The 13416-nt window shown below is 41.1% G+C and overlaps 1 protein-coding gene across 5 annotated transcripts in view; it reads right to left on the reverse strand.

The window, feature by feature from the left end:
- pde3a (phosphodiesterase 3A, cGMP-inhibited) overlaps positions 1-13416 on the reverse strand; it is a 521929-nt gene that overhangs the window by 71054 nt on the left and 437459 nt on the right. For all 5 annotated transcript variants that reach the window (XM_073066138.1, XM_073066136.1, XM_073066135.1 and 2 more), the window contains 2 exons: positions 13167-13297; positions 12476-12695 (listed from right to left, as the gene is read on the reverse strand). In XM_073066138.1, coding sequence (XP_072922239.1) covers positions 12476-12695; positions 13167-13297 — 351 coding nt within the window. The remainder of the gene's footprint in view (positions 1-12475; positions 12696-13166; positions 13298-13416) is intronic.

Here is a 13416-nt window from a genome sequence, read left to right on the forward strand (position 1 = left end):
AACCCTGATTTCATTGACTCCCTTTCTGTGTTAAAAACACTATATAAATAAACGTCTTTGTTGTGGTAACGTGTTGAATTTAAAAGGAATCATTCTTTTCACATTATCTATCCTGTTCCCTACACCAATAAAGTAGCTGTCAGTGCTTCTCCAAATATTTAGTGAGGAGGAGTAGTATCATACTCGTGAAAAAGTCAGTAAAGGCACCACACAATCTGGATTTGACTTTAAACACCACATTAAATTGTTATTGGACATTTTTTCAGTTATGTTACATGATAATACCTTACTATTTTACCGTATTTGACTTTACTAGTCTAAATATTTATCTCATTTTCACCCACCAAGGGGCTTTCCTTGGTCATGTTATCTCAGCTGACAAATTTGGAGACACTTATAGGAGCTGCACAGAAAGTAGAACTTGCAGCTGTATTAGGTTTTGTAAAAGGAAGAGATGTTTATATAATGTGCAAAGCTACATTACAGTTTTAATCTAAATGAATGCTGATACATGGTAAAGCTATGATGTATGTGTCTGGAAGATGCAGCCATGAATGCAGCTATATTATGTCAAACCTTAATAGCAAAATAGGTGCAAACACACAACAGACTCTAAAATGCTTTGCAGCCCATGATTTATAACACTTTCAAGGTTAAGGGCAGGCACTAATAGCTGGTACAACACCCACCCCCCCAACACCAAGTTGTGCATCATCGTAATTTGGAAATATACCACTGTTCCTTCACTTGCATGTTGCATACTCCCTTCTCAGCAACACTGGGGAATATATCTTTTTTATTTAAAAATATATAATACTGTGCAAATGTTTTAGGCACCCTAGATTTTTATATGGCTCTGGATGGAATGGCCTCCACAGAGCCTTGATCTCAACATCATTGAAGCTGTCTGGGAGAGACAGAAGCAAGCGAGACAGCCAAGGTCTGCAGAAGAACTGTGGCAAGTTCTTTCTCCAAGATGCTTGGAGCAACCTACCTGCTGATTTTCTTTAAAAAAACTGTTTGGCAGTGTACCTAAGATAAGTGATGCAGTTTTAAAGGCAAAGGGTAGTCACATCAAATATTGATTTTATTTAGTTTTTTTTACTGCTCATTATATTAATTTTTTTCATACTTAGAAACTTCTCATTTCATTATTTTTGAAAGCATCTTTGCTGTACAGAATTTTTTTACATGGGCCTAAGACTTTTACACAGTACTGTACTTCATGCATAAAAATACATATACAAGAATTACAATCAGTACGTCTTCCTTTATATTCATTTGTGTGATCAAATTGATACACATTCTTAAATTATATCAAGGCAACTCATCCTTCCCCTTAAAACAATGCACCCCTTTAGTACTTTTGGGAGGTTGTTGCACAGGTCCCAGCTCCTCGATGGGCAGTGGTGGTGGGAGTTAGAATGGGGTCCTTCTCCATGGCAGCAGCTCACTTCATTGCATCTGTCAGCACATCCTCCTTCACCTTGTAATTGTCAGCATTCACTTGAGGACATTTCAATACACCGGAAGAGCAACTGGTTTTAGGTGACACACAGAAAATGGTGGAGGAATACAGCAGCTCAAGCAGAGTCTATGGAAAGGAATGTTTTGGGTCGAGGCCCTTCATCAGAACTGGAAAGGAAGGGGGAAGAAGCCAGAATAAGAAGGTGGGAAGGAGTACAAGCTGGCAGATGATAGGTAAAGCCAGGTGAGGAGGGAAGTGGGTGAGCGGCAAAGGGAGGAAGAAGTGCCAAGTTGGGAGGTGATAGGTGGAAAAGGCAAAGGGCTGAAGAAGAAAGAGTGTAATAGAAGAGGAGAATGGTCAGTGGGAGAAAGGGAAGGAGGAGAGGCAACTGATGGAGAGGACGAACAATGAGAAGAGAAGGGGTGCCCCCTCCCAATCTTTGGCCAGAAACATTGACTATTTCCCTCCACAGATGTTGCCTGACCTGCTGATTTCCTCCAGCATTTTGTTTGTATTGTACTGGATTTCTAGCATCTGCAGAATTTCTTGTGTAGAACCTTTAGATAATCTTTCACTGAGTAAATGAGCAGCAGTTGAAGCTGGTCTCAGTGTGCATTACTGGGGACAGCTTTGACACTTACGAGTCCTTAGTTACACTTGGAACAAACCTTGACTCAGAACATCCTGGTAAATACACAGTTTGGGAGGAAGGTGGCTGATCGCCTCATTGACAACACAGACACCTTAAGGGCAGTGTGTGTTGGAATGACAACAGCAAGTCGCCCATATGTGAAGAACTGAAGGTTGGCAATAAATGGCAGGCCTGCCTGAAATGGCCAAATCCAGTAAATGATTTAAAAATCTGCTGCAGTGTTCTATCCGCCACCGCATTCTGTAAGGATTTGGTCTAAAGCACAACATTATATTTAACAGCAACTGTTCTTGCAGGACCATCAGCTCAGTGAACGTGCATACTGGTCTGCCCGAAGCTCACTGACCTTCCAGAGAGTTGCAAATACTGAAGATACGTTCTAGGATCCAGGAATTTGTGCTGTGGGATATATTGAAATTTGGAGTGGGGAAGACCACAGTTTCACACTAGTCCCCCAATCTCCCAGTCCCCATTGTGAACTGAAGTACTAGACTCTGTGTAAATAAAAGCCCTCAGCTTGCTTCCACTGGATATAATGTGGTGCTGCCGTAAAATGGGTCTTCGTGGAAATATTGTTCATAACCAAACATGGTATATATTTTAAAGCTTTATGAGTATATTTCTGGGGGGAGGGAAACGCAGCTGCATGTCCAGTGATGGCAAGTATTAACACAATAGAACACTAGTTGTACAGTTCAGTGGTGTACATAGTTGGTGCAGATACTCTGCTCTCAGTCTGTGCAGGAGGGAGTACAATGAAGAGTGGCACTAACATGACTGGAAGCAGAAGCCTGTTGATAGGACTCTGGTCCTGCATCAGCCATCTATTGAAGATCTGGCAGTAGGAGTAGCTGACTGACACATTATAAACAAGACAGGACGATAGCTTGCATGTTTTAGGACATCGAACATGTTCTATGTTCTACAGCACAGAACAAGCCTTTCAGCCCACGATGCTGTGCTGACCTTACAGCCTACTTTAATATCAGAGTAAGCCTTCCCTCCCACATAGTTCGCCATTTTAATTTCATCCATGTGTCTACCTAAGAACTTTGTAAATGCCCATAATGTATCTGTCTCAAAGACTACCCCTGGCAGAATGTTCCATGCACAAACCACTGTGTGTGTGAAAAAACAACTAACTTCTGACATCCCTTCTCTACTTTCCTCCAGTCATTTTGAAATTATACCCTCTCGTATTAGCCTTTTCTGCCCTGGGAAAATGCCTCTGGCTATCCATACAATACACTGTATATGCCTTTCATCATCTTGTACAGTAGTGGTCACCAACCTTTTTAAGCCCAAGATCCCCTACCTCGGCCATAGTCAAAGGCGAGATCGACCCCCATAGCGATTAGTTACACGTATGCGCACCGGGGCAGAAGAGACCGGAAGTTAAACACAACAGGAATACAGCGATACTCGAAGCAGGTTCCTTATGCCCAGTCTATTCCACAATGTAGTTTTAGCGGCTCTTGGCACTTAGCTTCTGTCCTGCTTGTCTATGTTTTTTTCTGCTCAAAAAACTCAGCGGGTTTGTCTTTAAGTGCAGGGTGCTTGGACTTAGGGTAGCGAAGCAGTTTTGAGGGCTTAATTGCCTCATAAGACAGCCTCCGCCCACTCGTCGCCAGACGCCTTGGCCAGGTGCAGCTGGTCGTGGGTGGGGTGAGAGGACAAGGTCAGGGCCAGAGGTCCCCGTGCCGGAGCTGCGGCAGTTCCAGTCCGGAGAGAGCTATCGAGCGAGGAGTGCGACAGGGCGCCCGCCTGCCCCTGTTGTAGGATCTATCGGCCGACAAGAAGCAAATGGAGCAACCAGAGCTTCTTCTACAATCACAATGATGCAGTCCTGCTAAATGTCCGAGAGATATGGGAGAACCCATTGTGTAACTGCTGACCAACCATACCCTGGTGAAATTTATAATACCTGTAGACCCTGAGCTGTGGTTGCCTAGTCCTATGGACAGTAGGATAATGGAACAAGTTCATCTCTTTTTAAGTAGGTCTCCTCAAATGCAAATGTAGGAGTTAACACATGGCAGCCTAGTAGATTTGCCACCAATGCCTGCTGATTTGGAATTCAATTTGGGTTCGTTGGACATACTCAACACAACAATTGCATTATACTTTCTCCAAAAAGAATAGGCTAAACAGGGTATATCCTCAGATCTATGGAATACCAACTGAACCACCAACCTAGCTGCAAGTTTTGAAGGATTCCTTTAAATGACTCGGGTGATACATTGGTTGGGAGTAGTTCTGCACAAGGACTGGCATTATCAACTACCTACTCTGCCTATCCATGCACCCTCCAGCACCAAGTCATCGAGCTTGCGTATTGCTTACAACTGTGCACTGCAAATTCACAATTGAAATCGGAAGTCAGTGTAACATAAACAACACTTCACTGCCAAGGAAGTTCAGAGCAATTGTTGACGTCCAAGCTAAAATCATTGATGTAGCCAAAGTTTTCATCTTGGGTTCTTGGGTTGAGAAGTATATTAATCTTTTCCAGACAAATGTTTCTCACACGAAAAGCAAACAGTACAACTGTCCTTTGTGCAATGCCTCCTTAGTTGGTATATACTCTTTCCAATAATTTAGTTTAAATCCATTTCAAGAAAATCATCAGACTGGTTAAATTTTATTACTGTAGCTATCAAAAGTCCTGTAGTTCTAAAACATCAGGTAGGAGTGTTGGGAGAGCTTTGTGATTGGGTTTGAAGGCTTCTCTTTCAGTAGTGCTGCTTACCCCAGTGTTATTTTTTTGTGCCAGTCCGAAACTATTTTCACAGCAATGGGAAAACTTGTTATTCGCCTTCAATAATGGCTATGACCAAACTCTCAGAGGGCAAGCTGTAATCTGTTGCTCTCAGATAACTTGTTGGCAAGATAGAAAAGAGCTGCTGCAGGGGAAGGAACCTAAACAAGCCAGAATATGGTGAAGGCAATGACAAAATATTGTGGGAAGGAAAACAGACAGATCAAGAATGCCACCTCACTGTTACACAGTATGAATTTGTTCACTGTTAAAGAACGAGAAGTATATCCCAGATACAAGAAATAAGCCTCAGTATAGTGAAGGCTCTTGCCCGGCTTCTGTAACTGCTATAAGTGACTTGGCAGCATTGTGGTTAGCACAATGTTTTACAGTACCAGTGACCAGGTTCATTTCCTGCCACTTTCTGCAAGGAGTTTATAACATTCTCCCCATGACCGTGTGGGTTTCCTCCAGTTGCTCTGGTTTCCTCCCACAGTTCAGAGACGTAACAGTTGGTAGGTTAATTGCTCATTGTAAATTGTCCTGTGATTCAGCTAGGGTTAAATCAGGGAGTGCTGGGCTGCATGGCTCAAAGGGCCAAAAGGGCCAATTCCGCACCGTATTTCAATAATTACATAAATAAAAAGTGCTATAATATCTATCATCAAGGAGCCCCACCAACAGGGCAATGCTCTACTCACACTGCTGCCCTCAGGAAGGACTTGCAGGACCTTTGGTCTGTGGTAGTGGGTCTGGGTGAGTACATAGTTGAAGAACTGAAGTGCAGCACAAATCACGGAGGGGGAGCAGTGAGACAGGGTTTCTACGAAGTCTCTTTGAGGGATGCCTACCCTGAAGAAGTTTAAATCTTCCCTTTGATGGGATTTCAGTGAGACCCTCTCTCAATGCTCCCCTGTTGCGATCTCCATGGTCCTCTGACTCTTCGACCATGGGCTCACCCAGACCCACTACCACAGACCTCTTCTCACCTGCCTATTCCTCCTTGGTTCCCTCCTCCTTCCATTTCTCCTATTGTCCACTCTCCTTTCTATCTGATTCTTTCTTCTCCAGCCCGTGACTTCTTGCCCACCTGGCTTCAATTATTACCTTCCAGCTAGCCCCTTCTCCTCCCTCCACCTTTTAATTAAGGCATCTATCCCCTTTCCCTCTCAGTCCTGAAGAAGGGTCTTGGCATGAAACATCAACTGTTTACTCTTTTCCAATGATGCTACCTGATCTGCTGAGTTCCTCCAACATTTTGTGTGTGTTGATATTCATACATGTCTTTTCATTGCTCTAAGTTGTATTTTCAATAAGATCCTCTCTTTACAGACCCACCTTTTTGGAACTAACAGAATCATTCTGTGAAACAGATGATCAGCGGACTCTTCTGATTGTCTTTCCCATGTCTCTATTGGTCTCAGAGTCAGAATCTTAAGTGTAAAATGGATGGCAGCACTGTCTTGACTTATAGTTTCCATTTTCAACACTTTGCCAATCATTTTAAAGTCCCATTTTACCCCTAGCTCTCACCTAGATGTTTTGACATCTGGATTCAAGATACAAAATGTAATCTTTCAATGAATGGTGTTAAAATTGTGTTTTTGTGGTGATTCCTTGACTCCCAAGTCATAGTGGTTTCATTAATCTTCATGCTGACATGAGATTTGAGTACAAATTCCATGCTTTCAGAACAGTGTACTCCTGCGGGGATGCCTCGGCAGCCCTGCATGGAACAATAAACCATAATTCGAAGCAGAAGGACCAACGCCTGTGAGTCCATGTGTCCGCTGAAGGCCAAGGCTGGAGACGGCTTGTTGTGGGGTTAGAGGACTGTGTGCGCATTCTGAAAGGGAGGAATGGGGCTTGCTTTGCTGTTGTTGATTTTGTCACTCGTGCTTTTTGTTGCTGTGCCGAACATGGTCAATATGCTAGGTTGGCGGAGGCCCCATGTGCCACCTAGGCACTAAGGGTTCAGACGACGACAATGACGCCAGATTGGCACTTGCGGGCTGCCCCCAGCACATCCTTGCATGTGTTGGTCATTAAGCAAATGATGTATTTCACTGTTTTGATGTACATGTGATAAATAAATCTAAACCTGAAACCTTATTCCTCTTAGATGAATGGGAGAGATACTATAACAGTATTAAGATGAACAGGAGTGTAGGTCGCTACCTATCTTTCAGTCAACTATCCGTCACCTGCTAATCTGGTTATTCATTGAGTTGTTGTTTGAGGAACTTATTGTGTGTGAAGTTGCATAACTGCAGTAACTTGAGGACAGTTGATAATGAAAACTAAACTGCCAATGGCCTTGGTGCATCTTCAAATTCAAAAGTAATATCACTTAATCATGAAAACATCTTGAAATGGAAAATTAGACATATTCTCAGTGAATTTCATTTTAAACAAAACTGCACATGTACACATTCTGAGCAAAATTAGATTCAGGAAATGTAAACAATAGTTACTGAGAGTTTGCAGTAGCATCTATTAATCATTCAAATTGACGATGAAGCCTGAACATTATTTCAAGTGCAGAGAATTCTCCTAAATTCCTGGCCATCTGTCACCACACGGTAAATGCCATCGGAAAAATAGGATGGGCCAGTCACTTTAATTAAGGATTCAATTCTAACGTCTTATCTGAAAACACACGCTTCTGATGATGCATTCTCCATAGGTGTAATTGGTGATGGGTCATAGAATTCAGATTTAAGAGAGTAGAATGATTACTTTAGAAATAATGAATAGATTCAAGAGAGCAGTTTGCAATGAGTGCTATATTGCCCTTTTGACTGATATGCCAGTTTCCTGGAGTGGGTGTTAAAAAAGGAATGGATATTCTTTATCTTAGTCCTTTCACCAAGAAAAATATCTATTAATGGACACCTCACTTCATTTATTGTTTTGAGATTTTAGTGCATTCTGAACAAACAGAAGCTGACATCCAAAATGAATTCATTTAAAAAATACATTATGTTTAGGATTATAAAATAATCCTGAGGCATTATAAGGCATTGGTCAGACTACACGTTAGAGTATTGTGAGTAAATCTGGGTCCCTTATCTAAGAAAGGACGTGTTGGCATTGGAGAGGGCCCAGGGGAAGTTGACAAGAATGATTCCAGAAATGAAGGGTTAACGTATAAGGAGCATTTGATGGCTCTGGGCATGTAGTTGCTGGAATGTAGAAGAATGAGGGGAATCTCATTGAAAACTATCAAATATAGAAAGGCCTGTAGAATGGATATGTAGAGGATGTTGTTGATTTGCAGTCTGGGATCAGAGGGCACAGCCTCAGTACACAAGGACTTGCCTTTACAATGGAGATAAGAGGGAATTTCTTTAGCCAGAGGCTGGTGAATTGGTGGATTTCATTGCCACAAATAGCTCCGGAGGCCAAGTCATTAGATATATTTAAAGCGGAGGTTGATAGGTCCTTGATTAGTAAGGGTGTCAAAGGTTATAGGGAAGAGTCAGGAGAATAGGGTTGAGAAGGATAATAAATCAGCCATGGTGGAATGGTGGAATAGACTCCATGGGTTCAATGGTCTAATTCTGCTCCTATCTCTTATGGTCTTACATTTTCATTGCTGCTTTACTGTGTGTGAGAATGTGATAAGTTGTCTTTTCAATATTCTTCCTTAGAATGTGTCAATAAATTTTTATATCAAAACTTTCCTGGGATCATATCCCCATTTTTCAACATTTCACGGGGTACACGCCAAGGTTGCCCTCTCTACCCACTCTTATTTATGATTTTTTTGGAACCGTTGGCAATCATGATTAGAGCAGATCCAAATATTAGAGGGGAGAAGGGAGCATAAATTCTATATGCTGACGATATTTTATTACTGATTAGTGACCCTCCTAATTCCTTACCCCCACTAATGAAACCAATTCAATTATATTCTAATGTGCCAGGTTATAAAATCAAATGCAGTAAATCTGAGGTTATGCCAATGTCAAAATTATGTTATTCAAATTCAGTATCTCAATTTAATTTCAGATGGGTGCCAGTTGGAATGAAGTATCTAGGGGTCAAACTCAGTCAGAATTTGGAAGAAACTATTACTTTAAATTACAATCCATTATTGAGTAGGATAAGAAATAATCTGGATAAGTGGGGGGGCACTGAGACTGTCACTCTGGGGTAAAGTCAATGTAGTTAAAATGGTCATATTACCTCAGTTTAACTATCTTTCTATGATGCTTCCATTAAATATTTCAGATTTGATCTACAAGCAATACAACAAAATTATTAGTGATTTTCTATGGGATAAGAAGAAGCCCAGAATTAAAATGAGTAAGATGTGTATATCCAGGGACATTGGTGGGCTTAGTCTACCAGAGGTCAGGGCATATAAATTATCCTTTGAAATGACCAAGTTAGCTAAACTTTGGGACAGGGCTGATGTTGATTTAGATCGGGTAGTTATAGAACGGAGCCTGGCTGCACCATATTCTCCCCTTAACACCCTCTCACAACATGTGGAAAACAAGAGTAATCTAAATCCTATATTATTTCACTCAAGGAGTTTGTGGAGTACAATTCATAAAGCTTGTAGAATGTCACATTTAAACCAGTTATACTCCTCACTCTGGAATACCCCTGAGATATGCATTGGGAAAAGAATGGTGTACTGGAAAGAATGGAAGATTAAAGGTGTAAATACAGTAGGTGATCTCTATGAGAATGGGATTTTTATGTTGTATGTGGATTTGCAGAGGAAATATAACTTTGTAGATAAAGGGAATTTCTGGAAGTGTTTACAAATAAGATATTGCGTTAGTGGCATATTCAATAATGGTGGCCCACAAAGTAACCCTTTGAATATTTTACATTACCACAGGAAGTTCATAAAGCATCAGTGTTTTATAAAATGTTCAAGCAGTCTGTGGGTGAACTGTGTAACAATCTCAAAGCAGTATGGCAGAAGGATCTTGAAAGTGATATTGAAGATAATGAGTGGTCAAATATTTTATCAAATGTGGGTAGACATATTAAGGAAGCGAGAGGGAAATTTATTCAGTATAAGATAGTACACAGATACTATTGGACACCAACTAGACTCTACAAAATGGGGTTGTTGATAATAATTTATGCTGGAAATGTAAAAATGATGTGGGCACATATTTTCACATGATTTGGGAGTGTTCCATGGTTTGTCCATTTTGGTGTAAAGTTCTTGATTTATTGGGGAATTGGTCAGGTCCTACACTGTTCTTGTGCCCATGGCTTTGTCTCCTGGGTGATAGGACAATGATAGCTACTGTAAACAATGACAAATTTACTATTTTAAAGGTGGGTCTCATCACAGCTGCAAGAATTATATTGCAAAACTGGAAAAAACTCAGATGTCCCACTGTGAGGGAATGGACTGAGGAAATGGTTAAGATTTCATCATATGAACACATGTTGGGGAGAATTAACAGTGAGGGAAAAGTGCAAGACGTGTGGGATCAATTTTGGTTGTATGTTAATTTAAACTTAATTTAGAACTTTTTTTCTGTTTCTTAGTTTTATATGTTTTCCTGTCATGGGATGGCTGTGTAAATATGCTGTACTGTATCTGCTCTATGTTACGTTGTGCTGCTTTTTAAAATAAGAATAAATAATAATAAAAATTTGAATTACATAAAAAAACTTCCCTGGGTATACATAATGATAATATGCAAGAGAACCAAAACAAATTTGAAAGTTTGTTTTGCTGCAGGTCCAGGGAAAATCATTTCCCTAAACTACATTCATGCAAAGTTTAGATGAACTTCGTAAAAATAAATGCAGGTCAATATACACAAGACAGGTGCTTTAAAATTAGGATTTAAAGGGACAGGATGCTTTCATCTTATATTGAAATAAACCAATCCACCAGCACTTGCCTTCTGGAAATAAAAAAATGGTTGAAAAAATACATCAAAACTTTACTCACTACCCCCCCTCCCCCCCACCGAATTGCCACTGGCTGTCATTAATTGTGGTTCTACATCCACATGATGTTACTTTATAGTTCCTTAAGTTTGTTATAGCGGGGGTGGTAATGGGGACAAGCTCCCACTACCAACTAAATACTCCCAAAGGCGTGCACCTCAAATAGCCTCTGACAACCAAGTGCAGCTCCTGGCCTTCACATGTGAATTAGCTACTAAGCCCTGTGGAACCATTTCTACTGACAGGCGAAAAGGCAAAGGTGGGTTACTGGCGCCTTCAAACCAGTTGCTTCGGGCAGATGGGGCTCATCAGTCATGGTTGGCAGCTCATCTAGAAGGAAAATGCTGTCTTGCGGACAATACCCACTCATGGGGAAGACTTCGAGAGTAAACCTTGAGGGAAAAGTCTGGAGCTGGAGTCACTAAGGCAGTCCAATATTGAATACAATGCTGACTGGCAACTCCTGCTCTACCGCTGGTACCAAGCTGTTATCAGTCTCTGCCATTCCTTTGGGCTCATCAGATGTATGTAGAGGGGGAGCGTGCTCTCCATATCATACTGCCCAGGCTAACGTATCTAGACAGCTAGGTCACAATATCCATGGTCAACCCTGACCGATGGAAAGTAACATTCCATTGACTTTGGAGAGTAAAATCAGGCAGGTGGTGAAGCCAGCTTTGAATCCAATCTTATTGATTTTGCAGCTAGTGTGTCAGTGGATTACCCTTATGGTTTCCCAGTTTATTCAAGTTTCAGGATTACCTACATCAATTACACTCACGTTGTTCTACAGATGTCCAGTTGAGAGCATCTTAACAAGCTGCATCACTGCATGGTATGAAACTGCACTGCGGTGGACAAGAAGGCCCAGCGCGTCACCGGCACCAGCCTAGCAGCCACCAAGGAAATAGATACAGAGAAGTGCTGAAAAAGGGCCAGTAATATCATGAAGGACCCCACCCACCCTGCTTACGGTTTGTCCCACTCTGGTCAAGCAGGAGGCTATGTAGCATCCATGTCTTGTCCACCAGACTCAGAAACCATTACTTTCCCCAAACAGAAAGGCTGAACAACACCTCCAATCACTAACCCATCTCTCCACACTCCCAACCACCACTACTTTACCATTCCCTGTCAGTCACCTTATGCACAGACACTACTGTGCCTAGCGTCACTTTATGGACATACAATCAATGTGTTTAAACTATCTTATACAGTTATATTTATTGTGTATTTTTAAAAATTATTATTGTGTTCTTTATCTTACTCTTTTTTTTGTGGTGCATCAAATCTGAAGTAACAATCATCTCTTTCTCGTTTACACGTGTGTATTGGAAATGAAATTAAATAGTTTTGAATTTTGTATCTTGAAGAAGTTACTAAAGGAGTTAAGGTACTCAGTGCAAGCAGTTTGAGACTTCAGTTTACTGGGTGTAATTTTGACACTGGTCAATAGAAAATTGGTGATGACAAGTTGCCAGACCTTCACAAATCGCTTGCAGTTTTTACTTCCACTGTACAGTAGAATCATCACCTGCTATCACGCTGTTTCATCACCCCAGAGAGGGACACAAAATCTATCCCCCATCTTCTCCAAAAGAAAGTCACGCATCTCAAGAGGTGCAGTACATGGAATAGCAAAGAATGGCCAAATGCTTACCTACTGCAAACAACGCAGTTGCTCCTGAACTGCCCTGCAACATCTGGTGCACTCTGAGTGTACGTTAAAGGCTTATGCGGATTGCGGCCTGGTTTGGTGATTATATCTGCAGTGTCTGGGAATTCAATGGCAGAAGTTTTGCTAGTGGGACTACCAGCAGGAGTCCCCTGGATTGGTGAGTGGCATGGGGAGGTGAGAGGTGTGATGTTTGAAGAATAACCTAGAAAAAGAACATCATTGTTAGTGGAGCCATCAAGTAATAATATTTGAACCAAATACCCAATCAAATATTTACAATTACAAATATAAAAAATACACACCTCATTTAAAAAAGCATGTAAGTTCATAGCAAGTGAAAATAAAAATAAAACTGCAATTGTTGGAAATCTAAAATAAAACCAAAATTTGCTGAATATACTCAACAGGTCTGGCAGCATCTGTAGAAAAGAGAAACGATTTGAGTCTCAGCTAGGAGATGCTTTGCAGAACAGGGAAAGAGAGAAATAAAACTACATTGTATTCTCTTTTCCCCCTGTTCTGACAAAGGTTCTTTGGCACAAAATACTAACTCTCTTTCTCAGTCCACTTGCTGAGTGCTTTCATCATCTTTGTTCTAATGACAGTTACTATCCAGACTTCCTGTTTTAAAAAAATATGTAGGCAGGCTCAGAGAATGGAAGTGTCTGCTCACCTTGTCGCATTTGCCTTTTGGCATTCATATGGTTAGTTGTGGCGATAGCATGGGAGGCTGAGAAGGATCTGCTTTTGGAAATAGTCAGCAATACTGAGGAGGTGCAGTTGTAAGACTCTTGACTACAAGAACTGAGAAAAAAAAAGATATAAACCATTGTGGTTAAATAGCATACAAGTTAATCTACACTCTAAAATTCACAAGGAAAAGAGGTCCGTATCTCTTATGTTTATGACAAAACATTGCCCGT

This window comes from Hemitrygon akajei, chromosome 14 (assembly GCF_048418815.1).
Source record: "Hemitrygon akajei chromosome 14, sHemAka1.3, whole genome shotgun sequence".
Classification (NCBI taxonomy): Eukaryota; Metazoa; Chordata; class Chondrichthyes; order Myliobatiformes; family Dasyatidae; genus Hemitrygon; species Hemitrygon akajei.